We start from the raw sequence: 17,370 nt of genomic DNA on the forward strand, positions 1-17,370 counted from the left end.
GATTTAGTTGGGAATTGGTCCTGCTTTGAGCAGGGGGTTGGACTAGATGACCTCTTGAGGTCCCTTCCAACCCTGATATTCTATGATTCTATGAAAAGGATACCTTTTTGCCTCTAACCACCTCTTTTACTCTGCTGTTTAACTATGGTGGGATTTTTTTGGTCCTCTTACTATATATATATATATATATATATATTTTTTATTTGGGGTATACATTTAGTTTGAGCCTCTATTATGGTGTTTTAAAATAGTTTCCATGCAGTTTGCAGGCATTTCACTCTTGTGACTGTTCCTTTTCATTTCCATTTAACTAGTGTCCTCATTTTAGTATAGTTTCCCATTTAGAAGTTAAATGCTACTGTGGTGGGTTTCTTTGGCATTTCTCCCCTCTACAAGGATGTTAAATGTAATTACCTTATGGTTGCTATGGAGCAATTTAGCTATAGTCGCCTTGTGGACCAGATCCTGTGTCCCCTTGTGGGTTCCAGGACAAACTGCCCCAACAAGCTGAGTTTAGAAATTTTATCTCTGCATCCCTTCATGAGGTGACGTACCCAGTCAATATGAGGATAGTTGAAATTCCCCATTATTGCATTTTTTGCCTTTTGTAACCTCTTTTTTTTCCTGCTTGTTTCACATTTTCAACACAGTTCTGCAATTTGACGGGGGGGGGTGTGTGTCACAGCCCACAAGTATAAATTCACACAGGCATTTCTCAAAGAATAACAGTTACTGGTTAGTAACCTTTCTGTTTCCTTTCCCTACATCAGGGGTAGGCAACCTATGGCACGTGTGCCGAAGGCGGCACATGAGCTGATTTTCAGTGGCACTCACACTGCCCGGGTCCTGGCCACCGGTCCGGGGGGGCTCTGCATTTTAATTTAATTTTAAATGAAGCTTCTTAAACATTTTAAAAACCTTACTTACTTTACATACAACAATAGTTTAGTTATGTATTATAGACTTATAGAAAGAGACCATCTAAAAACATTAAAATGTATTACTGGCATGCGAAACCTTAAATTAGAGTGAATAAATGAAGACTCGGCACATCACTTCTGAAAGGTTGCTGACCCCTGCCCTACATAATAAAGGGTAAACAGTAGCAGTGCACAAAATCCCACTATCCAGGATGCACTTTTATCACAGGTATTTGTGGCTTTTATTACTTCAGGGAAAGATATCAGCTGTCATCCCCACCCTTGAATCAATCATAAGCATCATGCTACTGCAGGCTGTGGCTGCAGTAAACACTGTGGAAGAGCAGAGGGCCCGCTGGGAGAGGAAACGTAGCCGGACAGCCAAGGAACTGGTGGAAACGGAGCAGAAATACCTGGAGCAGCTGGACTTGGTGACCACAGTGAGTATCAGGGCTTCCTCATGATGTAGTGACACCCTGATGTGTGGTTTCAGAGTAGCAGCCGTGTTAGTCTGTATCCGCAAAAAGAAGAACAGGAGTACTTGTGGCACCTTAGAGACTAACAAATTTATTAGAGCATAAGCTTTCCGAAGAAGTGGGCTGTAGTCCACGAAAGCTTATGCTCTAATAAATTTGTTAGTCTCTAAGGTGCCACAAGTACTCCTGTTCTTCTTTTTCCTGATGTGTGGGTGTCCAAGGGCTAGTAGGTCCCTTTTTGCCATCCGTCTTGTGAGGGGTTCCCCCCTGGGTGCCACCTGGTACTGGGGTATCACTGAGCCCTCTGACTCTCCAGCTTGGGCTCCCTCTCACACTGCTGCTGTGACAAGCTGCAGACCCACTCCCGTTCCTACCACCAGCATTAACACAGGTAGAGACAGACCCAGCTGCAGTTCCATGAAGGCTTTCTGCCCAGCCACTGCATGACTCAACAATAGAGAGGCTACAGCCAAGATAACCTCCAGCTTCTCAGGCATGCACCCCTTCTGGAGTATAAACCCTAAATTATACCGTCTTGCGCTGCACACGGAACTGTAAAGCATAACCTCCTACAGTTCGCCCCTCCCTCAACGTGGAGAGGAAATACACCACCTCCTGCCTCTTGAGCTAAGATTCCCAAGCACTTCACTCCAAACTTACTGGTTTAGATTAAAACATAAAATAAATTTATTAACTACAAAAAGATAGATTTTAAGTGATTATAAGTGATAGCAAACAGATCAAAGCAGATTACCTGGTAAATAAGCTTAGTTTGCATTTTTGTTTAACATATTAGAAGGCTAGGATTTTAATTAACAATCTCTTACCCTGACTGATGATACAAGCAGGCTTGCAGATTCTCAAGGCACAAGCTGCACTTGTTTTGCAGCTTGGGATCCCCACCCCTGGTTCCAAGTCCTTTTCTTTTGGAGGCTTCTCTGAGGTGTTCAGTTGTGTGGGAGTGAAGAACAACCGATGATGTCACTCCCTGCCTTATATAGCTTTAGCATATGGCCGGAACCTTTTGGGGAGAAAACATTGGTATACATGATGGAGTTCCATGTCATGTGGCCTGGTCACATGCCCTTGCATACCATAGCAGCCATTATTTACAGGCTGTCTGGAGCATTCTCAGGAAGGCTCACCTGGTGGGGATAAGCTTCTCCTAAGGCCTATTGTTCTTCCTAATGGCCCATTACCTAGAATAGGCCCTTCACAACCAGCTATCTAGACTGGAAGCATTTTGCCTAGTGAGTGTCACCCAGGTGTGATTGCATGTGAAATACAGACACATTGTCAATATTCATAACTTCGGATAGAAAAATGATACATTCATACAGATAGAATAATCCTATTCAGCAAATCATAACTTTTCCAATGACCCCTTACATGACCCATCTTGTACAAAATGCATCATAATTATGCCATAATCATATCGTAATAATATTATGTTGAATATGGGGTGTAGAGTCATACCCCCATTCTTCTGTCTTGGTAGGGTCATACTGGAGGTCACCCAGCAGCATTCTGACTGCCTTTTTCATAGAGCAGGGGGCAAACTCTTGCTGTATGCTTTCTTTGGGATTGAGAAGTGTTTGCTTAATTTCCTGAGGTTTGTATGATTTCTGTGTGGCTAGATTGATAGATTATAAAGCCAGAAGGGACCCTGATGATCTCTGATTTCCTCTGTAACACAGGCCATAGGACTTCCCTGAACTAAGTTCTGTTTAAACTAGAGCAGTTCTTTTAAAAAATAAATCTAGAAAATCAAATCTTGATTTTTTGTTTGTTTGTTTTTAAATGCCAACGGTAGAGAATCCACCATAATCCTTGGTAATTTGTTCCAATAGTTGGTTACATCCACTGCTAAAAATGTGCTCCTTACTCCCAGTCTGAATTTGTCTAGCTTCAACTTCCAGCCGTTGTTTTACCTTTTGTCTACTAGATTGAAGAGTCTTCTATTACCAAATTTCTGTTCCCCATGTAGGTACTTATAGACTATGATCAAGCCTGTCATAGTGTGCCTGATCCATTTAGGAGGAAATGGGACCCGTCTCCTGTGGCTAAGTAGATACTTCTGTGGGTCCAGTTTAGCTATTTGAGTACACCTTGGGCTAATTAAATTGAAGTTATCAGCTCCGGTTGGGGAGGGTCAGGAGCACGTTCTATAAAGAGGAAATAGGAAGAGAAGGGCTGGAGAAGACCCTCTCTGGGGTTAGAGAGGCAGAACTGTTTGGAGCAAAAGCTCAGGCAGGGGCAGCTGGAAAGGGTTCCCAGAATCTCCCAGAGGAGACAGAAGCCCACACAGGGTGGGTTGTAGCTGTTTAGGACAATGGTTTAAACGCAGGATAACAAGGACTGTTTAAGTACTGCATTTGTCAGGGGACACCATGAAGCGGAGAATCTGGCATTCCTCCATTGGCAGCCAGAGTGCCAAAAGGCTTAAGAAGGGTCTGGATGAACAGCCAGTGATAAGAAGTCACCTGAGATCATTTGAAGTTGTACCTTTTTGAGTTTTTTGTTAAGATTATGGCTTGGGGTGGGACTAGAACTCTGTAAACCAGTGTTTCTCAACCTTTTTGTGCTGGCAACCTCCTTTGGACTTAAAAATAAATGAATTGTGACCACCACCCCCATTAACACTTGAAAAAATTGCAACCCTCCCCCAACTTTAAATATCAGTAAGTAAATTATTAATAATACTTGGGCTGGCGTTAGGGGGTGGCAAGCAGGGCAATTGCCTGGGGCTCTACGCCAAGGGGGGCCCCGCAAAGCTAAGCTACATGCTTGAGCCCTGGGCAACAGGGGGCTGAAGCATGTAACTTAGCTTTGCGGGGCCCCCTATCACATGGGGCCCTGGCAATTGCTCTGCTTGTCACCCCCTAACGCTGGCCCTACACTTGTGACCCCTCCCCCCCCCCCACTGTAAACCCAGTGTTTACAGCAGAAACCAATAAATGACCTAGAGTGCTTTCTGTAGTGATTTGTGAAAGTTGCAGAGATGCATACCTGCCACTAGGGGTATCAGGAGGCTTCAAACTGTTAAAAAGTTGCCATTTAATCTTCTCTTGAAGTTAAAAAGGTTGAGCTCCTTGAGTCTTTTGCTGTAAGGCATGTCTTCTAATCCTTTAAACATTCTTGTGACTCTACTCTGGACCTTCTGCAGTCTAGCAACATCCTCTTTCAATTGTGGGCACCAGAACTGGACACGATATTCCAGTAGTGGCCACACCAGTGCCAAATACAAAGATTAAAAATGCTTCTTATGCCAACTTGAGATTCCTCTTGTTTATATAATACAAGGATCATATTTGCTCTTTTGGCCTCAGCATTGCAATGGGAGCTCGTGTTCAGCTGATTATCCACCATGGCCCCCAAATCCTCTTCAGAGTCACTGCTTCCAAGGATGAAATCCCCTATCCTGTAACCATGGCCTGGACTCTTTGCTCCTAAATGGATAACTTTACATTTAGCCACATTGAAACACATTGTTTGCTTGCAACCAGTCTGCCAAGTGATCCAGATAGCTCTGTATCAGTGACCTGCCCTCCTAATTATTTACCACGCCTCCAATCTTTGTGCTATTTGCGAACTTTATCAGTAATGATTTTGTTTTCTTCTAGTTCATTATTAAAAATGTTAAATAGTTAAGGGCCAAGAACTAATACCTGCATGACCTAACTGGAAACATAGGTACTCAATGATGATTCCCCATTTACGATTGCATTTTGAGACTTGTCATTTAGCTATCAGAGGGGTAGCCGTGTTAGTCTGGATCTGTTAAAAGCAACAAAGAGTCCTGTGGCACCTTACAGACTAACAGACGTATTGGAGCATAAGCTTTCGTGGGTGAATACCCACTGCATCTGACGTCTCTTAGTCTATAAGGTGCCACAGGACTCTCTGTTGTCATTTAGTTAGTTTTTTTTTAATCTATTTAACATGTGCCACGTATATTTGTATATCATTCTAGCTTCTTAATCAGAATATTGTGTGGTACCAAGTCAAATGCCCTACAGAAATCTAGGTCTATTACATTACATTGTCAAGAACAAACCATGTAAAATCAACCTAATGTCCTCCTTTGACAGAGTAACAAGCCTTGAAGATAGGGGGAAGCAGTACATATGAAATATCTCAGCTTCAGTAAGGCTTTTGATATTGTTTCACATGACCTTATCATAAGCAAACTAGGGACATATAGCCTAGACCAGTGGTTCTCAACTGGGAATATGTGTACCCCTGGGGGTACGCAGAGGTCTTCCAGGAGGTACATCAACTCATCTAGATATTTGCTTAGTTTTACAACAGGCTACATAAAAAGCGCTAGCAAAGTCAGTACAAACTAAAATTTCACACAGACAATGACCTGTTTATACGGCTCTATATACTATACACTGAAATATAAATACAATATTTATATTCCAATTGATTTATTTTATAATTATATGGTAAAAATGAGACAGTAAGCAATTTTTCAGTAATAGTGTGCTATGACACTTTTGTATTTTTATGCCTGATTTTGTAAACAAGTAGTTTTTAAGTGAATTGAAACTTGGGGTATGCAAGACAAATCAGACTCCTGAAAGGGGTACAGTAGTCTGGAAAGGCTGAAAGCCACTGGTCTAGACAATCTTTCTATAAGCTGGGTGCACAACTGGTTGGCAAACCGTACGCAGAAGTTATCAATGATTCGCAGTCAAACTGAAAGGGCATATCAAGTGGGGTCCCGCAGGGGTCTGTCCTGGGTTTGGTTCTATTCAATATTTTCATAAATAAGTTGGATAATGGCATAAAGAGTACACTTACAGACAATACCAAGCTGGGGGCGGCAGAGGGGAGGGTTACAATAATTTTGGAGGACAGGAATAGAATAATGACCTTGACAAACTGGGGAAATGATCTGAAATAAATAGGATGAAATTCAGTGAGGAAAAGTGCCCAAAACTCAAAAGGTAATAATAACAAAAAAAATGTAAGTACATCAGAAGCAGGAAGCCTGCTAAACAGCCAGTGGGGCCCCTGGACAATCGAGATACAAAAGGAGCACTTAAAGACGATAAAGTCATTGCGGAGAAACTAAATGAATTCTTTGCTTCAGTCTTCACGGCTGAGGATGTTAGGGAGATTCCTAAACCTGAGCCGTCCTTTGTAGGTGACAAATCTGAGGAATTGTCACAGATTGAAGTGTCACTAGAGGAGGTTTTGGAATTAATTGGTAAACTTAACAGTAACAAGTCACCGGGACCAGATGGCATTCACCCAAGAGTTCTCAAAGAACTCAAATGTGAAATTGCAGAACTATTAACTATGGTTTGTACCCTGTCCTTTAAATCAGCTTCTGTACCCAATGACTGGAAGATAGCTAATGTAATGCCAATATTTAAAAAGGGCTCTAAGGTGATCTCGGTAATTACAGACCGGTAAGACTAACGTCAGTACTGGGCAAATTAGTTGAAACAATAGTAAAGAATAAAATTGTCAGACACATAGAAGAACATAGATTGTTGGGCAAAAGTCAACATGGTTTCTGTAAAGGGAAATCATGTTTTACTAATCTATTAGAGTTCTTTTGAAGGAGTCAACAACCATATGGACAAGGGGGATCCAGTGGACATAGTGTACTTAGATTTCCAGAAAGCCTTTGACGAGGTCCCTCAACAAAGGCTCTTACGTAAATTAAGTTGTCAAGGGATAAGAGGGAAGATCCTTTCATGGATTGAGAACTGGTTAAAAGACAGGGAACAAAGAGTAGGAATAAATGGTAAATTTTCAGAATGGAGAGGGGTAACTGGTGGTGGTCTCCAAGGGTCAGTCCTAGGACCAATCCTATTCAACTTATTCATAAATGATCTGGAGAAAGGGGTAAACAGTGAGGTGGCAAAGTTTGCAGATGATACTAAACTGCTCAAGATAGTTAAGACCAAAGCAGACCATGAAGAACTTCAAAAAGATCTCACAAAACTAAGTGATTGGGCAACAAAATGGCAAATGAAATTTAATGTGGATAAATGTAAAGTAATGCACATTGGAAAAAATAACCCCAACTATACATACAATAGGATGGGGGCTAATGTAGCTACAACTAATCAGGAAAGAGATCTTGGAGTCATCGTGGATTGTTCTCTGAAGATGTCCACGCAGTGTGCAGCAGCAGTCAGAAAAGCAAACAGGATGTTAGGAATCATTCAAAAAGGGATAGAGAATAAGATGGAGAATAGCTTATTGCCCTTATATAAATCCATGGTACACCCACATCTTGAATACTGCATACAGATGTGGTCTCCTTATCTCAAAAAAGATATACTGGCATTAGAAAAGGTTCAGAGAAGGGCAACTAAAATGATTAGGGGGTTGGAACGGATCCCATATGAGGAGAGATTAAAGAAGCTAGGACTTTTCAGCTTGGAAAAGAGGAGACTAAGGAGGGATATGATAGAAGTATATAAAATCATGAGTAGTGTGGAGAAAGTGAATAAGGAAAAGTTATTTACTTGTTCCTATAATATAAGAACTAGGTGCCACCAAATGAAATTAATGGGCAGCAGGTTTAAAACAAATAAAAGGAAGTTCTTCTTCACACATTGCACAGTCAACCTGTGGAACTCCTTGCCTGATGAGGTTGTGAAGGCTAGGACTATAACAGGGTTTAAAAGAGAGCTAGATAAATTTATGGAGGTTAAGTCCATGAACAGCTATTAGCCAGGATGGGTAAGGAATGGTGTCCCCAGCCTCTGTCAGAGGGTGGAGATGGGTGGCAGGAGAGAGATCACTAGAACTGTTAGGTTCACTCCTTCTGGGACACCTGGCATTGGTCACTGTCGGTAGACAGGATATTGGGCTGGATGGACCTTTGGTCTGACCTAATATGGCCATTCTTATGTGCACAGTACTACATTTAGGAAGAAATAATCAATTGCACAAATACAAAATGGGAAATCACTATATAGGAAGGAGTAGTACAAAAAGGATCTGGGGTCATAGTGAATCACAAATTAAATATGAGTCAACAATGTAATACTGTTGCGGGGGGGGGGGGGGGGGGTGTTGGTAAATATCATCCTGAGATGTATTAGCAGGAATGTTGCGAGCAAGACATGAGAAGTAATTCTCCCACTCAACTCAGCACTGATAAGATCTTAACTGGGAGTACTGTGTCCAGTTCTGGACAGCATGCTTCAGAAAAGATTTGTACAGATTGGAGAAAGTCCAGAGGAGAGCAACAAAGGTCTAGAAAATATGACTGATGAGGAAACATTTGGGGAAAAAAAAGAGTTTGTTTAGTCTGTAGAAGAGAAGACTAAAGGGGAACATAACAGTTTTAAGTACATGAAAGGCTGTTATAAAGTGGAGCGTGATAAAATTTTTCTCCTTATCCATTTAGGACAGGACATAAAATAATGGGCTTAAATTGCAATAAGGGAGTTTAGATTAGATATTAGGAAAAACTTCCTAACTGTAAGGGTAGTTTAATTAGTGGAACAAATTAACAGAGCCGGTCCCAAAACAGACCCCTGCGGTACCCCACTCGTTATGCCTTTCCAGCAGGATTGGGAACCATTAATAACAACTCTCTGAGTACGGTTATCCAGCCAGTTATGCACCCACCTTATAGTAGCCCCATCTAAATTGTATTTGCCTAGTTTATCGATAAGAATATCATGCGAGACCGTATCAAATGCCTTACTAAAGTCTAGGTATACCACATCCACAGCTTCACCCTTATCCACAAGGCTCGTTATCCTATCAAAGAAAGCTATCAGATTGGTTTGACACGATTTGTTCTTCACAAATCCATGGCTGGCTGTTCCCTATCACCTTACCACCTTCCAAGTGTTTGCAGATGATTTCCTTAATTACTTGCTCCATTATCTTCCCTGGCACAGAAGTTAAACTAACTGGTCTGTAGTTTCCTGGGTTGTTTTTATTTCCCTTTTTATAGATGGGCACTATATTTGCCCTCTTCCAGTCTTCTGGAATCTCTCCCGTCTCCCATGATTTTCCAAAGATAATAACTAGAGGCTCAGATACCTCCTCTATTAGCTCCTTGAGTATTCTAGGATGCATTTCATCAGGCCCTGGTGACTTGCAGGCATCTAACTTTTCTAAGTGATTTTTAACTTGTTCTTTTTTTATTTTATCTGCTAAACCTACCCCCTTCCCATTAGCATTCACTATGTTAGGCATTCCTTCAGACTTCTCGGTGAAGACCGAAACAAAGAAGTCATTAAGCATCTCTGCCATTTCCAAGTTTCCTGATACTGTTTCTCCCTCTTCACTAAGCAGTGGGCCTACCCTGTCTTTGGTCTTCCTCTTGCTTCTAATGTATTGATAAAAAGTCTTCTTGTTTCCCTTTATTCCTGTAGCTAGTTTGAGCTCATTTTGTGCCTTTGCCTTTCTAATCTTGCCCCTGCATTCCTGTGTTGTTTGTCTATATTCATCCTTTGTAATCTGTCCTAGTTTCCATTTTTTATATGACTCCTTTTTATTTTTTAGATCATGCAAGATCTCGTGGTTAAGCCAAGGTGGTCTTTTGCCACATTTTCTATCTTTCCTAACCAGCGGAATAGCTTGCTTTTGGGCCCTTAATAGTGTCCCTTTGAAAAACTGCCAACTCTCCTCAGTTATTTTTCTCCTCAGTCTTGATTCCCATGGGACCTTACCTATCAGCTCTCTGAGCTTACCAAAATCGGCCTTCCTGAAATCCATTGTCTCTATTTTGCTGTTCTCCCTTCTACCCTTCCTTAGAATTGCAAACTCTATGATTTCATGATCACTTCCACCCAGGCTGCCTTCTACTTTCAAATTCTCAACGAGTTCCTCCCTATTTGTTAAAATCAAGTCTAGAACAGCTTCCCCCCAGTAGCTTTTTCAACTTTCTGAAATAAAAAGTTGTCTGCAATGCAGTCCAAGAATTTGTTGGATAGTCTGTGTCCCGCTGTGTTATTTTCCCAACATATATTTGGATAGTTGAAGTCCCCCATCACCACCAAATCTTGGGCTTTGGATGATTTTGTTAGTTGCTTAAAAAAAGCCTCATCCACCTCTTCCACCTGGTTAGGTGGCCTGTAGTAGACTCCTAGCATGACATCTCCCTTGTTTTTTACCCCTTTTAGCCTAACCCAGAGACTCTCAACACTTCCATCTCCTATGTCCATCTCTACCTCAGTCCAAGTGTGTACATTTTTAATATATAAGGCAACACCTCCTCCCTTTTTCCCCTGTCCATCCTTCCTGAGCAAGCTGTACCCATCCACACCAACATTCCAGTCATGTGTATTATCCCACCAAGTTTCAGTGATGCCAACAATGTCATAGTTGTATTTATTTATTAGCACTTCCAGTTCTTCCTGCTTATTCCCCATACTTCTTGCATTTGTATATAGGCATCTAAGATACTGGTTTGATCTTTCCTCCCAGTTCTGTCCTGACCCTCCTTTCTCTCTGCCAATATAGCCCACACTCCCTCTCGTTTCCGACCCATCTCCCAGGTCTCCATGTTCCCCACTTACCTGTGGGCTTTGCTCGCCTGTCCCCGTCGAACCTAGTTTAAAGCCCTCCTCACTAGGTTAGCCAGTCTATGTCCAAATAAGGTCTTTCCCCTCCTCGAAAGGTGAACGCCATCTCTGCCTAGCAGTCCTTCCTCGAATAGCATCCCGTGGTCTAGGAAGCCAAAGCCCTCCTGGCGACACCATCTTCGCAGCCAGGCATTCACCTCCATGATGCATCTGTCTCTGCCCGGGCCCCTACCTTTGACAGGAAGAATCGAAGAGAATACCACCTGCGCTCCAAACTCCTTCACCCGTACTCCCAGAGCCCTGTAGTCACTCTTGATCCGCTCAGTGTCACACCGCGCAGTATCATTTGTGCCCACATGGATGAGTAGCATGGGGTAGTAGTCAGAGGGCTGGATAATCCTCGACAATGCCTCCATAACGTCTCGGATACAGGCTCCCGGCAGGCAGCATACCTCCCGAGATGAAATGTCAGAGTGACAGATGGGCACCTCCGTCCCCCTCAGCAAAGAGTCTCCGACCACCACTACCCTATGTTTCCTATTCGCAGTGGTGGCAGCAGACCTCCCAGCCTTAGGGGTACGAGGCGTCTCCTCCTTTACTGTAGGGGGTGATTCCTTCTTTCCTGTATCAAGAAGAGCATAACGGTTACCTATTACCATGGCAGGAGGGTTCGGAGCAGGGGTGGAGCGCTGCCTGCTGCCAGAAGTAACCAGCTGCCAGTGTCCACCCTGAGCCATCTCCTCCTCCACCAGTGGTGTATCAGCAGTCCTGTGTACTGGGACAGCTACCTCAGCTGTCTCCACATGGACACTGTCGAGGAATTGCTCGTGGATTTGGATGCTTCTCAACCTAGCCACCTCCTCCTGTAGCTCTCCCACCTGCTGCCTGAGAGATTCCACCAGCAGGCACCTCTCACATTGGATGGTCCCCCCAGCCTGGATATCAGTAAGTGGAAATTGCAAGTTACAGTCTCTGCAAAACCACACCAGGATCTGGGTAGAAGCATCCATGCTCAGGTGCTCTGTCTGGCTACAGGCACAGGTGGAGGAGACAGAAGCAGTGCTGGCACAGGTGTTGCGGGTCTTCCTAACCATCGTAAGCCTCCCTCTGTCAAACTCCGGTCTGCAGCCCCCGTCCGCTGAAAGGGTTGTTAAGCAAGATGAGACCATATCATCTGGCTTTTTTCCAAATAAACAGGAGAACTTATTGAACACTTCCTTTTCTGCATTATTATTGAAAATCCTAACATACTTAAACCAAAAAAAACAACCCCTCCAGCTGTGTGCAGTCTACCTCTGTTCATGGCTCTGAGACCTGTGACTTTTCAAATAAATTTGTGCTGGCCAGGGTCCTCCAGTGCAGTGGCACGGTTGCTGGTATGAGGGGGTTGGCCCAGAAAGTTTGATGGTCTGGTGAGGAATAAAGTAAGTTTATAAGGAAGGTGATAATAATCTCATTTGTTGCCGTGAAACAAAATAAGAGACTATAAAGCCCTAAGGGTTGCTGACCTTTTCCTGGGGGTAGTGGTGGGACTGCCTTGGGCGCTCATCACCTGTGTATGGTGATGGGGAAAGACATTCACTGAGGAATAGCCTTATCTTCTTGATGCCAGTAGGGTAGGAGCTGTCTTATGCTTGCTTTCACTGCTGTTGAGGGTGGGGGAGGGAGGTGTCTGCGGTTTCTTGGCGTTGCTGCAGGCTGAGTGTAGCTGCTTCCCTGTGTAGACTGTGGGGTATAACCCTTCTGTGTACTTCTCTTTCCTGGTTAGTATTTTGTGACAATTCTGAAGGCCAAAGGGACGCTGCAGCCAGCTGTGCGGGAAGTCATCTTTGGGCTCCTGGAATCTATACATTGCACCAGCCAGTAAGTGACCAGCTTGAGGGAGTACCACACATGGGTGGGAGAGTGGGTGGGTGGGAGATAACTAATCTTGGTGGGGCTTGGAGATGTGCCCAGGGAGCTGCTGACCTGTGCACATCTATCCAGATAGCCAGAATGTCCCTAGCTATGAGAAATATTTGGTTATTTTAAACACCTTGATCGATCGGTCCTTCCACCCTCATATAGATTGTGCCAATCACAACACATCTTCCATTCTTCTTGTATCCTGGCCTTCCTTCTCCATGTGCGGCCATGTCTTTTCACGATAAAATCTTCCCATCTCTTTGGAGGTCAGCCGAGTGGTTGTTTCAATTCCCGTGGGTACCACTCGGCAACAGGCTGCAGTCCATCGATTGTCAATGAACCTCTCTATATGCCCGGCCCATCGCATTTTACTATGCCTGCTCTCAATGACGTCCCGCACTCCACTTTGCTGTCTGATCACTTCACTGGGGACTCGGTCGCGGATTTTAAACAACAGTCTGTTAAAGGGAGGGCCTTTATAGGCCTCCATTTCCATACTACACAGATGGCCTATTTGGGAGGGAGGTAAGCTGGTATTGAGAGACACAATTCTTTGTCCATCTCAGTCTAGCCAGGTTGAAAACTAATCATGCTGTTTATTGTCTTGTAACCTGTACTGCCAGCTGAGAAATATATAGTTTGTCTCCATTCCTGGCCCAGATGCTTTTTACCATGTCAGCTCAGAAATTAGAACATTTGCTACGTCCTGAAAACGTTTGTTATTTGGGCTGTTCCCCTATTTACCTGATCTGCCATAAAAATAAGAAAAAAAGTATGTGAAAGAGAGGCTACTTTTGACCTCCGTGAAATCATGTACTCCTCATACTTTTTTTTCTTATTTTCGTATATCATTTTACGGGTGGTGATTTTACAGGTGTAACTAATTTTAGAGAAGGGCTAATTTTGTATTTTAATTTGTGTGTTTAAAATTTGTTTCTGTTTTTTGGAGTTGTTGATTCTAATTTTTTTTTAATATTAGCCATAAGCTATTGCACATATAAGGTACTATATTATTAAACTAAACTATTAATATGCCTACCCACATGCTGATCACTTGCTGGGTAGAGTTTTTTTAACCCTAGAAAGTGAGTTTTCCAATGTTTTAGAGAATATTCTGTTTAGTTCCCACTGGATCCCTTGAGTATGTATCCTGGATTTAATTTCTGGGTGTGAGGGGGGTGACAGACCCCAAAATGATGGCTAGAACAGGGCTTGAACTAGAGGGAGCCAAGGCAATTTTGGTTATCATGTAGCCCTCTCAGTGAGCTGCTGTCCTTGCACACAGGATTCTGCTGCTTCACTTGGAGAGAGGGCACTTGGAGCTAGGATTGGAGGGTTTCTGTCAGAAGCTGGAGCTGTATGGCCACTATGCTGAAAACTTGGAGCAAGCTAAGAAAACCCTGCAGGTGAGTGCCCCCTCTGCCCTTCTTCTTGTGTTATGCCACTCTTCTGGCATAGCTATATCCCCTCTTTCATTCCAGAGATAGCAGTGAGGGACCAATTGTTTCCTGTTCCAAATTGTTGCCCCCCTACACACACACCCCCAGCCCATGATGAAATATGCAATACTTATTTAGCACTTCACGCTTCCAAAACTAGAGATTTAAAGAAAGGGGGATCATGAGGGAGTACAGCTTTTCCTCTTCTAAAATCAAGAGTTTCCCTTCTGGTTTGGGGGAATTTGGCTCCTGCTCCTCCTCTGGTAGGCTCAGTGCGAACTCACTAGGCAAGGGAATTTGAAAAGGGATCATTAGGAAGGAGGAGCTGGTGTTTGGCTGGAGAATTACCAGAGCTCCTAGCCTTTCCCATTACTGGGTAAAGCACCAAGAGAACCCTGACAGGGGGACTCCCAGCTAGAATATCTTTCCTTTGCCACCTCCTCAAATCTACCTTCTCCTATAGGAGAGGGGAAAGAGACCTCCCTTCCATTCTTGCCAGGTCCCTCTCAAAACACGTAGTATGTCTTACATAAAATCCTCTTTTAAATTACTTGTATTCTAAAGTTAGGTAAATTGCATGAAGGATAAAAGTCTTCCTCAGAAGGACCCCCTTTTCCCTCTGACTTTTTAAAATTTTTAAATCAATGCAGATTTCCCAACTCCTGGAGACACTGAGGTGGGAAGCACCAAGGATGTGCTTTTGCCCACCTCTGGGTGCATGCATACATGAACTCTGTTGGCCTCCTTGGAGGATAGGAATATCTCTGATACACTTGTCTTTAGTCTTGTCACCATAAGATGATGCAAAGGTGCATCTCCACATCATATTAAGCTGGTGATAAGTGCCACTAAAATTAGTGAGCTCTTCACTCCTATATCTACTTTAGACCCTGCTTTATAAGTGTTTATAAGAACTAGTTTATCTTTCTCATGCACACACATACATTTATGAGGTGGGTCAGTACAGTTACCCTCTCTGAAACTGGGAAATAGTGGCTTGGAGAGGGAGAAGTGGCTCGCCGAATGTCATAAAATCAGTTGGTGTCAGATGGGTTTAGATAGGACTTGGGAGTTCTGGTTCTTCTTCAGGTATGTGTCAGTCTGGATCCCACTCTAGGTGTACATGTGTCTCATGCACAGGACCGGATATTTTTTGACTAGTAGAGTCCATCAGGGTGGTGGATGTTCCCAGTGACTCTTCGTGCTTTTTTACAGGGCATAAAAGGGGGTGCTGGACCCTTACTGAATAGGGGAGGCAACCTAGTGACACATAATTTGGAAAAAGCTGAAATACTAAATGCTTTTTTTTGCCTTGGTCATCACAGGCAAGGTCAGCTCCCAGACTGCTGCACTGGGCAGCACAGTATGGGGAGGAGGTGATCAGCCCTCAGTCGTGAAAGAACAGGTTAAGGACTCTTTAGAAAAGCTGGACATTCACAAGTCCATGGGGCTGGATCTAATGCATCCAGGGGTGCTGAGGGAGTTGGCTGATGTGATTGCAGAGCCATTGGCCGTTATCTTTGAAAACTCGTGGCGATCGGGGGGAGGTCCCGGACGATTGGAAAAAGGCAAATATAGTGCCCATCTTTTAAAAAGGAAAGAAGGAGAATCTGGGGAACTACAGACCGATCAGCCTCACCTCAGTCCCTGGAAAAAATCATGGAGCAGGTTCTCAAAGAATCCATTTTGAAGCACTTGGAGGCGAGGAAGGTGATCAGGAACAGTCAACATGAATTCACCAAGGGCAAGTCATGCCTAACCAACCTGATTGCCTTCTATGATGAGATAACTGGCTCTGTGCATATGGGGAAAGCATGGACATGATGTACCTTGACTTTAGCAAAGCTTTTGCTAAACGTCTACCACGTTATTCTTGCTGGCAAGTTAAAAAAGTATGGATTGGATGAATGGACTATAAGGTGGATCGAAAGCTGGCTACATCGTCAGGCTCAATGGGTAGTGATCAATGACTCAATGTCTAGTTGGCAGCTGGAATCAAGTGGAATGCCCCAGGGGGCTGTCCTGGGGTCAGTGTTGTTCAACATCTTCATTAATGATCTGGATGATGGGATGGATTGCACCCTCCGCAAGTTCGCAAATGACACTACGCTGTGGGAGAGGTAGATGAGCTGGAGGGTAGGGATAGGGTCTAGAGTGCCCTAGACAAATTGGAGGATTAGGCCAAAATAAATCTGATGAGGTTCAACAGGGACAAGTGAAGAGTCCTGCATTTAGGATGAAAGAATCCCATGCACTGCTGCAGGCTGGGGACCGACTAGCTAAGCAGCAGAAAAAGACCTGGGGATTACAGTGGATGAGAAGCTGGATATGAGTCAGCAGTGTGCCCTTGTTGCGAAGAAGACTAATGGCATATTTGAGCTGCATTAGTAGGAGCATTGCCAGCAGTTCGAGTGAAGTGATTATTCCCCTCTATTTGGCACTGGTGAGGCCACATCTGGAGTATTGCATCCAGTTTTGGGCCCCCCATTATAGAAAGGATGTGGATAAATTGGAGAGAGTCCAACAGAGGGTAACAAAAATGATTAGGGGGCTGGGGCACATGACTTACGAGGAGAGGCTGAGGGAACTGGGTTTATTTAGTCTGCAGAAAAGAAGAGTGAGGGGGGATTTGATAGCAGTCTTCAACTACCTGAAGGGGGGTTCCAAAGAGGATGGAGGTAGGCTGTTCTCAGTGGTGGCAGATAACAACAAGAAGCAGTGGTCTCAAGTTGCAGTGAGAGAGGTCTAGGTTGGATATTAGGAAACACTATTTCACTAGGAGGGTGATGAGGCACTGGAATGGGTTACCTAGGGAGGTGGTGGAATCTCCATCTTTAGAGGTTTTTAAGGCCCGGCTTGACAAAGCCCTGGATGGGATGATTTAGTTGGTGTTGGTCCTGCTTTGAGCAGGGGGTTGCACTGGATGACCTCCTGAGGTCTCTTCCAACCCCAGTCTTCTTTGATTCTATGATCCTCTCTCAGTTCCTTCTTTACACCGTGGCAACGAGATGGAATCCAGCTGGTGTCTCACCCACTACACCTTAGCTCGGGCTTGAAGACCTCGAAATTTTCTGAGTATCCTCAGAACAACCTATCACCGTAATCTGTTCTA

At 43.8% G+C, this 17,370-nt stretch overlaps 1 protein-coding gene across 8 annotated transcripts in view; it reads left to right on the top strand.

The window, feature by feature from the left end:
* The window catches only part of ARHGEF39 (Rho guanine nucleotide exchange factor 39), an 82,554-nt gene that overhangs the window by 24,019 nt on the left and 41,165 nt on the right, over positions 1-17,370 (top strand). For all 8 annotated transcript variants that reach the window (XM_005313606.4, XM_065598588.1, XM_065598589.1 and 5 more), the window contains 3 exons: positions 1,175-1,360; positions 12,683-12,777; positions 14,105-14,225. In XM_005313606.4, coding sequence (XP_005313663.3) covers positions 1,223-1,360; positions 12,683-12,777; positions 14,105-14,225 — 354 coding nt within the window. In that variant the 5' untranslated portion in view covers positions 1,175-1,222. The remainder of the gene's footprint in view (positions 1-1,174; positions 1,361-12,682; positions 12,778-14,104; positions 14,226-17,370) is intronic.

This window comes from Chrysemys picta, chromosome 6, assembly GCF_011386835.1.
Source record: "Chrysemys picta bellii isolate R12L10 chromosome 6, ASM1138683v2, whole genome shotgun sequence".
Classification (NCBI taxonomy): domain Eukaryota; kingdom Metazoa; phylum Chordata; order Testudines; family Emydidae; genus Chrysemys; species Chrysemys picta.